Raw genomic sequence first — 12,066 nt, 5'->3', positions numbered from 1 at the left:
AATGGACACAGGACCTCTTAGAAGCTGCTCGTCACTGCCTCACGCTACAGAGTTCAGAGGAGGTGCTGCTTCCCAGGGTCACATGTCTAGTCTGTCAAGTTTTCAATTCTCCAGCATAGATCATGGTGGTTGGGATAAAAGCTAGGACAGTTGGGGTGACTTTATGTACGTGCCCTAAGAAGATGAGATGATTTCCGCACGGGCCAGGTACATTTGGAGTTGTACAGATGATACCTAACAAGGGCCGCAGAAAACCTAAGAAGGGGCGTGGTGAGGAGGGCTTGCCAGCAATGGCCAGGGCATTCATTGAGCACTGATCACATGCCAGCCGTCTGCCTGTGCTTGCTTTTCCCCGGAAGCAGGTGAGTCAAGGCCCTGGATCCAAAGCCCAGCTCTGCCACTTGTGAGTTGAGGGGCTTCAGATGAGCTAACTCATGGCTTTTTGCCTCTGTTTCCTCATCTAAAAGTGAAGAACAGCCAAAGTACCCATGGTCAAAAGTGCTGTATCAACCAAGTTTAAATCTTTGCAACCATGGGAAGGACTCCCCAAGTGTTAGGCGCCAATTGTTACAAGGTTTTGAGAATGGAATTCATCACACCAAATGCATACATGAGCATGTGTGGTTTGGGGATATTAGCTACGTTGCCACTGAGTACAAAAGAAAGGATCAAAACTAGGCGGGCTCTAAAGTTCATGATTAGTTTTCCTATTAAATAATGTGGTCTCTCAGTATGGTATCAATGCAATCTCTTCAGGCTGCTAAAAATTCCCCACATGGGAGCCCACTGAGAGGTTTAACTAAAGAAAAGGTGCTTAGTTGGGGTGGGACAGAATATCTTAGGAGGAACCCAGAAATTGTTTCTTGAAAGTGTCAATTCCAGAGGATGAAATGACAATAAAAGACTCAAGAAAAATGTGTTTACTGCATCAATGAAACAGATGAACACTCTTAAGTTGCACAGCTTCCAGAAGGAAACACTCCAAGCACATCTGATAAGAGTGTCATACATTAACCGGAACTAATTTTGAGCAAATTAAATGTGAATAAATCAACACCATAAAACAATCAGCAATATTTAAGTATTTCTGAATTTGTTGAAGTATGTGATTTCCAGTGATAAACAGACTGCTTTTTAAAAATCAGATTTTAATACCACAGGTAGGATTGATTTGCTCCTCAGATGTTATCCAGGCCGGAAATGACCTTGAGAAATGGAAGCTGCCTTTCCCCATCCCTGCATCTAAAAGCAAGTGGCAAGGAAGATGCAGTGAGACGGGCAATCCTACCACATTCACCTTTCCCATGTGTGTATGCAAAGTGAGATTCCAGCATGGGATATACAGTTCCTCAAGACGAAAGGTCCAAGAACATACTGTTTCTTGCCACAAGCCTCAGCTCCTCGTTTGTCCGAGGATTGAGCCATGTCTCTTTTTAAACCTAATCTACATATCTAACAAAGAGAGCCACAAAGCAACAACCTATCAGTGCCACTGCAGAGGCTGTGATCACCACCACAATGACACTCCCAGCCATGTTGACCAGGAAGCCCAGACCAACTCCAACCAAGATCTGAGCCAGCTGCACCATGGAGGTGAGGGCAGCACAGTCCACACCTTTGCCTCTTCCACTGTTGTCAGGGGCTCCTGGGGCTCCCTGCTGCTTCTGCAAGAGAAACACAGGGACAGATGTTGATCTACAAGGCACTGTCACAGGGGGGGTCAAGGGTCAACTTACTTTTCCTGGGAAAATTCCAATGGTAAGTACCTTTGTGTTTCATGGGATCTTGGTTGGAACTGACTGTGAGCTCACAAATCAAGAACAAGTTCACGTAAGAACAAACTACATTCCAATGCAACCTTATTAGATTCCATGCCATTTTTATACATCACAAAACAGCATCCTTCTTTGAATTTATTTCAATCTTTTAAAAACTTAAAAGGGATTATCATCTTATAAACTATTTGAAAACAAACAGTAGGCTGTGTTTGACCAGCAGGCCATAGTTTTCTAATTCCTGATTGAGGGACTCCAGGGAACTCCATTGTTGCTGTCTTCCTTATTTACAAGGAAGCCTTTTCCTCCAACTTTAATGAGCATAGGGCTCAAACATGAACGTGGTCAGGATTCTCTTTGTAAGAAGTACATGAATACAATGTTGCAGAAACTCAACTGAAGTGTCCATTCAAATATTTTTGTCTACCTTGGTGTTAAAAAGGCAAGTGGTTTCAAAAGAATGCTAAATTACTTTTAAACATAGGAGAAACAAGTTTCAACCACTTCTTAGCATGGTTATTTGGTTAATATGTTAACACTTGGTAGATATTTGATATTTGGCCCCTGTCCATTCACATTGCCATTTGGTGTCTCTTACACACATGGCAGGCCTTGCTCAAGGCTGTGTTGCAGTTGGGACCTTATTTTGTTATTAGCATTCACCTAGAGCAGATGTTGCTGTCACTGTCTCCAGGACAATAACTCTAGCTGTCATTTTTGGAGTTCTGTGAGGTATTAACTAGGTATTATGCTGAGCACAGTACACACACACACACACACACACACACACACACACGTATATATACATCTTTAGTTTCCCACTCACTTTAGGTAGTGAATGTTACTAATCTCTCTTGACTGATAAGGGTATCTGGTGTCTGAACGATCATTCCCTTTACTTGTTAGCAAAATAAGCCTTGGTAATCAGATAGTTAGGAGTCACAATCATGGTCCCAAAACTCAAAAAGTGCTCCACGGTTCACAGCAAGGAGGAGGGAAGAACTCAGCTAGGCTGGTTGTCATGTCTATGTGATGATAATAGTTTATGCAGTCTTCTTCCAAATTCTTCCCTCCCCTGCCCCATTCCTCAGGTAAATTCCCTTTGCTACCCACCTCCTTTTCCTCCTCAAGGTGGTACTCGGCAATGAGGTTAAAGGGCACAGTGTACAATGTGCTGGACATCACACCAAACATAGAACAGAGGGCCAGGGTAGAGTAGACATTCGGAAAGAGCCCTATGAATCCTGTTCCCAGGCCAAAGAGCAAATATCCAATGAAATAAAGACCCTTTAATCCGATGTAGGAAACCAAAGCTTTATGAAAGTCTGTTGAGAGAATAAATAGGAAAAATTACAGCTGGCAGGTGCCTCACAATATCTAATAATTTCAGATAATCCTTTCTTTTGAAGATGCATTTTTTTTAGACAGCTTCCTTTGATAATAAGTCAGGAACAAAACACTTCCTTATCTGTGTGCAAGAAACAGCTGGGTTTGGCGATCAATTTTAAAGCCTTTGCATAAAAGGCAGCATAAAATTGCCTTGCTGGTTTATTGTCCATAGAAGAGAACCAGGTACTTTTTAGCAGTCAGCCAAATATCAAAAGAATATGAAAAAGAAGAGGCACAAAAGCAGACTTTGGTGATGGGACCTAGAGGATGAAAGTCACAGAGGAAGAGTTATGTCCATTCTGATGAGAGGGTTCTGGTCCCAGTGGACCCAATGGACCATGTGTGCCTATCCTGACCCTACCGCCCAAAGTCAGGTTGGGAAAACAATCAGGTTTTGCAGAACCATTCAAATCATTCTTAGTTTCTTAATCCCAACCTGAAGGCAGTCTGCACATGTAAGAAAGCTGTGAGGTTCTCTGTAGACATTTTTCCCACCCTGTCAATCACACAAAGGCTGTGAAAGGGTTCCTACAGTTCCCCCATGATGGAGACAAGTTTCTTATTTGCTCCTCATCTCATCTTTCTTACCTAAAACAATGGAAGTAAATGTTAGTTGGAATCAAATGAGGTGAAATATATGAAAAATCACCCAGTCCACTATAGGACACATAGAAGATATTCAGTTCATGTGACCAACGGCAGGGTGGGCCAAAGATAGCTAACTTTGGACTTGGTCCTTCTCTTAGCATACACTTTGCACATACAAATATAAAAAATACAGAGACTGGGCTCTCCCTCTTCTACTTTAGTCTATTGGTCCACATTAGCCAGAGAATAAATAATAGATGCTTGAGATGCACCTATTAAGAATAAAATGTTGCTCAGCCACTGGAATTATTATTGAACTTACGCTTCACAGACAGGTAACAAATCTGTATCATATTTGAATCAATTACAAAACAAAACACTGTCTTGGGTCACTGGATGAAAGACAAGCTGCAGAAATGGCAAGCCGACAACATTGCTTCCCCTGTCAGATGCAATCCATGTCTGGAGCGCTGTTGCTAAGGCTTGAGAACGGAAGCAGTGCAAAGCTAGGTCAATTTCAGAATAACCCCTGACAAGCCTGTTTGTTTAATGGTTTATATTTATGCAGAAAATGTAGTCTAAGGTGTCTCAGTGCTCAGAAGATATCAGCAATGCATAGCTCTTGTCTAGGTGAGTACAGCAAGTCAAAGAGAAGCAAAGAAAGATAAAGAAATACTTGAACATATCTATCACGACAGCTCAAAGGTTGAAAGTCTGGCTTACAGTGCTTGATGCATGAAAAGAAGTCAATACATCTCAGGGACAAAATTCCCTTGCCTCTGCTGCCTATGATACCAGGGTGGGCCACATCCTCAACAGTACTGTCTTTGTAGTGGGAAGAAATGACTGAGTTTAACATTAGTCATGGGCACTAGTATAGGATAGGGCAGGCAGCTATGTCTCCGCGCTCAGTTCTTGCAGTGACTGCTAGAAGGCTGTCTCTTGGCTGTGTGGATGGAGATGAAAACAAGCCCAGTTCTCTGTCACCGCCCCACCCAGGGATCCAGGTTGACCTGTGGAACTCTGTGGAGCTGGAGACGCTGGAGTGCTACAGATTTGCTAAATCACCTATGAAATCCACAAAACATCTATGGAATCACGAGGGGGTCTTGCTCCAGCAGAACATGGAGCTGCTGGAATTCACATCTCACCTGTCCAGTATCTCACCATCTTACTCAAAGAATCCCCTTTTGTTTTCTAAAAAAAAAATATTCCCCAGAAACCCACTGATTACAAGCACAATTCAAGGGCATTGACTCCTAGACTGACTATGGAAATTGACACTGCACATGATCCTCTCTACAGGAATAGCTTTTCCATATTTCCTAAACATTATCAAGAGTCTAATAAAGAGAAGAAAATAGATTCTGAAGTGTAAAATCTGGGTCCTGCTGCCGGCCTGTGGAAGGCTTTCTTAGGAAAAGAACTTACAGGAATAAAGTGAAGAGAACAGGGAGTTGATGCACAAGCCCCAGCATCCAATCTCAACTCCTCTCTCATAGATGAGGAACTCTGTGGAGTTGTGGGGACTGTAGGGATCCCCATGGTACACAATCTGAAAGAGAGGGGCCAGCAGTTGAGTAAGGAGCGCAGGATGGCGCAGCACTTCTTGTGCCCCTCAACCCATGGAGAAAGGAGCCCTTCATCAGGTGCAGAGTCCAATCAGACACCACCAGGTCACTGTATTCATCTACTATGCCTCCTTCAAGGGCCTTCATGACAAATAGTTATGCATCAAATATAAATAACATTTCTTTGGGGTGATCTTTAATGGTCCTCCCTCTCATCCTAACTCCTGGCCCCACCTGACTTAATCCCATTCTCTAGTACAGCTAACAGACTTCCTACTCACCTCTGCCTATAGTAGGGAGTCCACTTCTTTGTTCCCAGCTGCTCAGCCCCAAAATAACCACACAGAAACTGTACTAATTAAATCACTGCTTGGCTTATTAGCTTATGCATATTTATAGATCACTCTTATATCTTAAATTAACCCATTTCTATTATTTTATATTTTACCACAAGGCTCATGGCCTACCAGCAAGCTTCCAGCTAGCAGCTCGCGTCTTTCCCCTCTGGTGGCTACATGGCATCTCTTGACTCTGCCTTCTTTCTCCCAGCATTCAGTTTAGTTTTCCCCACCTAGCTCTCGTCTGCCCTATCACAGGCCAAGCCAGATTCTTTATTCATTAACCAATAAAAGCAACACATATACAGAAGAACCTCCCACACCATCTGCCCACACCTTTCCTATTCCCACTTAGAATTCTTTCTTGTCCCGTTTTATCTCTGAAACTTTGAGCCATCCCTCAAGGCCGGGATCATGCCATATATCTCTTTTATGAAGCTTGACATGAGCTCTGAAGATCATACTTACTCTTGTCTAGTTGTTATATTTGACCACACAGTGGTAGATCTCAGAGTATTTAGTTTTACAGGGTGTAGAAGCCTACTTCTAGAATATATCTGTAAATCAGTCCTCGAAGGCACCCTTGGCTGTATCTATTCCAAAGGCCTGACAGAAGAAGCTCCCAATGAGTGTGTAAACATAAGACACAAGTTTACCTGTCCCATGAAATCTGTGAAGAAGAGCATGTTTGACAGGAAGGCTGTCCATCCAATGAGGTGGCTGATGCAAAGGCAGCGATAATGGGAAGGCATGGTCACTAACGTCCTCAGAAGTGACTTCATCGACATTGCCCTCTGACTCTGGAAAAAAGCATGGGTCTTCAGCGTAGATGCCCAGGCAGCAGAAGGAGTCAGAGCAAGAACCATGTGACATCTCTGTCACTTGTCTATCACTTGACATCACATGTAGGTTTCCACAGGACAAACTTATTGATAGTGTGCTGTTAAAAATGAATGACTGCTTAGCAGTTACAGGTCCATAAATAACGTTTAAAACCTAAGGCTGGAGAGTTTAGGGATGGAGCTACAGTCAGTGCAAGTAACAGCTGACACTCTGTCTTTAAATGTTATTCCTGCTAGAGGACAAAGCCCATGGGCCTAAACTGTCCCTTAGATAATTACTACTCTTAGAACCTGGTAGGCTAATTCAAGGTGAAGTTCATGATCTCTTGTCTAGATAGTAGCCACAATTATGTTTTCTTACATGTAAAAAATGGATCTGGAAAATATGCTTAACGTTACTAGTTAGTGGACCCTGAGGGAATTAACAGACGGTTACCTGGTTAATACTAGCTCAAACATACAAGTCCTTAGAAAACAGAGGGTTGTTTTTGTACCAGCTGGGAACAGAAGCGGAGTTCTGAGCAACTTCAAGCATGAGGGTTGAAAACAGAAAGGGTCACATGGAAAGGAGCTTGAGAGGAGCCCTTCACAGCTTAGAGAAGTTCCTGGCCAATGATCCACAAGAAAATAGGGACCTTACTCTCACCCCAAAAGGAACAGGGCTCTGCCAATGACCTGAATGAGCTCGAAGACAGGTTCTGTGCAGCTGAAGCTCCAGATGAGAACACTACACTGTTGACATCGTGACTGCAGGGATGTAGGACACTGAGCAGAAAACTCACAGGAGCCCACCCACACTTCTGACCTACGAAACTGAGAGATGGTTGGTGAATGCTGTTCTAAGCTGCTACATTTGCAGCGATGTAAACTAGGAAGTTCACAGAGAGCCAGTCAGTTCCCTTTGCTCGGTAGGTTCCCGCTCTCAGGTCACTTCTCTGTCTCTTGCCAGTGATGGGCAGGTGCAAGTGAGCTTTACGGTGCGTTAAAATGGGAACAGTATAAACACACACACACATATAAAACATGAGTACTCATGACCCAGATTCCTCACTTTAGGTTTATGCATTAACAGCAGGGGCTGTAATTATTATTATTATTATTTGGTTCCCACAAGCTTGAGAGAGCTGGAATTGACACCACTGATGATGTAAAAAGTCTCTAACATCTTGTCATATAAGAGAAGAAAGAATTAAGCAGTCAGCCTCGCTGAGGACGTCAAGTGAGGTGGGTTGGTGGCTCTTTCTTCTTGAGTTTTTTAAAATTCTGGGTCTTGACATAATGAAATTGAAACCTAATTAGTAGAATTAAAGGTCTCCTGAGATTGTCTGTTTTCTGTATAATAACATATTGTCCTAAAGCTCCTTTTATCGTCTATTGTCATATGGTACTTTATTATGGAATATGTCTTTTTACATAACTGGAAATGTGGGGAAAGGATCAATTTATGATAAGATAACCATTCACTCTGTTATGTTAAATGTCACATTCTTGGTTATTTTCTGCACATGAGACTTCTTTCTTGGCCTTGTTCTGTTCTAGAACTCTTTTAAAAATAATTTATTATTTTTTATTTTATGTGCATAAATATTGGTATTCAGTCTGTATGCATGTCTATACAAAGATGTCTGATTCCCGAGAACTGGAGTTACTGAGAGTTGCGAGCTGCCAAGTGGGTGCTGGGAATTGAACCCATGTCCTCTGGAAGAGTAGACAGTGCTCTTAACCACTGAGCCATCTCTTCAGCCCCCTGTTTTATAACTCTTTTTTTTTTTTGATTTTTCGAGACAGGGTTTCTCTGTAGCTTTGGAGCCTGTCCTGGAACTAGCTCTTGTAGACCAGGCTGGCCTCGAACTCACAGAGATCCGCCTGCCTCAGCCTCCCAAGTGCTGGGATTAAAGGCGTGCGCTACCACCGCCCGGCCATAACTCTTAAACTTATCTGATACCTCTTTCTATTTCTATGTTGAAAATATTAGATTTAACAATTCTAGGCTCATCATATGGTTGATACTTTCAGTTTCATCACCTTTGTTTGCATTTTGTATGTTGAGACAGGATCTCACATAGCTCAGGCTGGCTTTGAATTTTCCAGGTCCCTGAGGGTGAGAGAATGACCTTGAACTGCCAGTCTTAACTTCCCCTCCTAAGTGCTGGGATTATAGACGTGCACCGTCACACCCAGATAACTCCACTCATCTTGTAGTATTTAACCCACTGGTGGGGACTATGCTAATTTTCTTATACATACATACATACATACACACACACACACACACAGCACTCTCTTACATACAAGAAGATAGAACCTAAAATAAAAGATTACTGTAACAAACATGTAGAATTACTTATTCTTCTTCCTAGGGAAAGGTGGCTATTGTCCAGGGAATGGCAGCTGACCTTCACGCTTTTAACCAAGCACTTTCTCTTCATTTTGTTTCTCCTTTCACCCAAAAAGCACACACTTGGGAAAATCAGTCTGGCATGCAAGCATTCTGCCTCAGTCCAAATATTAATGGATCTTTCTTTTTTCCACATAATTTTCAGCCTTCTCCATTGTTCACCTAATTTCTCCTTCCTTCCAAAAATAAATGTGAGCCTTCAAATTGAGCTTAGCTGTAAATTTCTGTAAAAGCTGGAAATATAAATATTCAGTTTTTAACTCAGAATAAAAAAAAATCTAGCTGGCATCTTACTTCTGACCCATTGGTTCCCTGAGAAAAGCCCTTCAATGGCTTGGAGGCCCTAGGAGTTGTCTTTGAGAGGGCCAGGGAGCCAGGTAAGGGCCATGACTGGCCCTGCTAGTAGCCCTCCAAGACCAAGCCTTAGTTTCAGTTTACTGGAACCAGCTGGAGCTGAGAAAGCAGTTCTCTGGGTAAACCACATCACAGGGGCAAACAATCAGCAGGCAACCCATAGCCTTCTGCTAGCTCAGCAGAGAACTATAGCCTCCTGCTAGCTAAAAGGAGCTTTCCCTTCCCTGCTGCTGCAAAGTTCCTAACCATCAAGGCCACCCACAGATCAACCCCAAGACGAATATCTCCTCTCTGGAAACCCCAACCCATCTTAAAAGGGGCCCTGCAAGCCTCTCCAGCTGTCGCTGTTTGCCACCCCAACATGCTGGCAGGTTTTTATTATTATTATTAATAAATGTTTTTGCTGAATGTATACGTGACTGGCAGTCTTTTATGGAACTTCTCGCGGATCTTAACAGTTTTATTGCGCAGACTCTACACCATCCATCGGCTGGTGACTGGAGAGTGGTGGATTTGCAAGTGAACTTCCTCAGGAGGAAGACACACCAAAGCCTTCCCTGATGGAGGAAATGCAAATGTTGAGAAGATAAACAGTTTTGGCATGCAGGGATGGGAGATGGGTTTTTATAGGATCTAGTTTGAACTCCAAAACAGGTCAGGACTCTTTCTTTTTAAAAAAAAAATTATTTATTTATTATGTATACAATATTCTATCTGTGGTGCAGGCCAGAGGAGGGCACCAGACCTCATTACAGATGGTTGTGAGCCACCATGTGGTTGCTGGGAATTTGAACTCATGACGTTTGGAAGAGCAGGCAATGCTCTTAACCTCTGAGCCATCTCTCCAGCCCTCAGGACTCTTTCTATTCAGAATTATAGTTCTAAATTATGCAGCCACCCTTGGTTTGGAATCAAGGACTGTGAGAAAGCTCGCTAACTTTGACCTTGGCTTTGATCCAGGCCCTGACACACACAGCCGGAGCATCCCTAGAAGAGCATGCAGAAGGGAAATGCATGGAGAAGGAAGGCTTCGCTAGGAGCCCAAGATGCCTTCTCTGCTACTTCTTGGTTAGTTTCTTTTACAATACTTTTTTTTTTTTTTTAGCTTTGCCCACTTTGGTGTATTTTTTTTATTTGTCTTGGAACAGGTCTTATTTACAGAAGCCCTGCCTGGCCTGGAACGGGTACATAGAACTGTGCAGATCTGATCTCACAGCAATCCAGCTTCCTCTGCCTCCTGAGCGCTGGGGTTAAAGACACGGGTCACCACACCTGGTCTAGCTTGTCTCTTAAGCCAAACAACAAAAGCCATTCAGATTCTGAAGCTTGTACGTGAACACACTGCTGTTGTTTGCCTCATTTTTCTTCTTGTTATTCAACTGAAAAACATTGTTTGACGTGTGCTGCACGATGATTGGAAATATGGATACACCATGGAATAACTGGAGAGGATTAAGTGACCATGCCTCGTTGACTGCATTTATCTTTTGTTTTCCCTCTCCCTCTTGCTTCCTCCCCTTTCCATGTTTCTGCTTCTCTCTCTCTCTCTCTCTCTCTCTCTCTCATAATGAAAACAAAACAAAACAAAAAGTGAAAATCAAAACCAACATATCAAACAATAGGATAAAAAAATAACAAAGCAAAACAAAATAAAAAAAAAAAAAACCTTGCACACACACTAACCCCAACCAAAACAGCAACAAAAGCCATGGAGCCCCTCATTTGATGAGTTTTTTTTGGGATGGTAACCGATTATCAGAGTATATAGTTTACAATTTTTTTTTTCTCATCTGGCACCTTGCCTGCTCATGCTGTTGACTGTATCCTTTGCTGCGCAGAGATCTTTTAGCATCATGCAGGCCCATGTTTCTCTCCTAATTTTGTACTTTGGGATGCTAACTAATGAAGAGTCTCTGTTCCCAGATGAAGGTCCCATAGTTTTCCCTGCTATCTTCTTCTAATTGTTTTACAGTTTGGGGCTTATGTTTGAGTCTTTGATCCATTCTCGTTGGCTTTCAACATAGGATGTTATTATAAACTTGCTTCATTCTTTCATGTGTGCATATACAGATTTTCCAACACTTTTTATTGAAAACCATCTTTTTTTTTCTATTGTTTATCTTGGCTAGTTTTTGTCATAGATCACACATGAGGATTAATTCTTGGTTGTCTGCTTTGTTCCACTGATCTATGCATTGGTTTTCAAGCCTTATCATGCTTTGTTAATTATATAGCTTCACAGTAAAGTACTTAATTCCTCCAGCTTTGTTCTTTTTGTTCAAGCTTTGGATATCTGTGGTCTTCATTATTTTATATAGTACTAGATATTTTTTCTATTTCTGTGAGAAAAGTTACTAGAATTCTGATAGTGAGGATATTGAATATTTAGATTGCTTTGAGTAATATGGATATTTAATAATGTTAATTATCCTCATTTCCAATTAATTGTGTTTTCAATATTTTTCACCATTGTTTCATAGTTTTTAATTACAGATATTTTTAAGTATCTTTGTAGCTGCCGTATATTGTTTTTAGTGTATTGATTTTAGTTCTAGATAGTATCCTGGTTTACTTTCTATTGTTGTGATAAAACACCATGACCCAAAGTTAGTAGGTGTGTTGGCAACTTTTGTGTCAAGTTGACACAAGCTGGAGTCATCCGAAAGGAGGAAACCTCAGTGAGAAAATGAGTCTTTAAGATCCAGCTGTAGAGCCGGGCGGTGGTGGCGCACGCCTTTAATCCCAGCAATCGGGAGGCAGAGGCAGGTGGATCTCTGTGAGTTCGAGACCAGCCTGGTCTACAGAGCTAGT

The 12,066-nt window shown here is 42.1% G+C and overlaps 1 protein-coding gene across 1 annotated transcript in view; it reads right to left on the bottom strand.

Moving 5' to 3' along the window:
* Positions 1 to 963: 963 nt before the first annotated feature.
* Slc45a2 (solute carrier family 45 member 2) overlaps positions 964 to 12,066 on the bottom strand; it is a 27,925-nt gene continuing 16,822 nt past the window's right edge. Inside the window, exons 4-7 of the mRNA XM_005356632.3 lie at positions 6,318 to 6,461; positions 5,184 to 5,307; positions 2,889 to 3,100; positions 964 to 1,664 (exon numbers count right to left, since the gene is read on the bottom strand). Of these exons, the coding sequence (XP_005356689.1) occupies positions 1,440 to 1,664; positions 2,889 to 3,100; positions 5,184 to 5,307; positions 6,318 to 6,461 (705 nt within the window). The 3' untranslated portion in view covers positions 964 to 1,439. The remainder of the gene's footprint in view (positions 1,665 to 2,888; positions 3,101 to 5,183; positions 5,308 to 6,317; positions 6,462 to 12,066) is intronic.

The sequence above is a fragment of the Microtus ochrogaster genome, chromosome 19 (assembly GCF_000317375.1).
Source record: "Microtus ochrogaster isolate Prairie Vole_2 chromosome 19, MicOch1.0, whole genome shotgun sequence".
Taxonomy (NCBI): domain Eukaryota; kingdom Metazoa; phylum Chordata; class Mammalia; order Rodentia; family Cricetidae; genus Microtus; species Microtus ochrogaster.
This window is presented reverse-complemented; position numbering and strand designations above follow the sequence as displayed.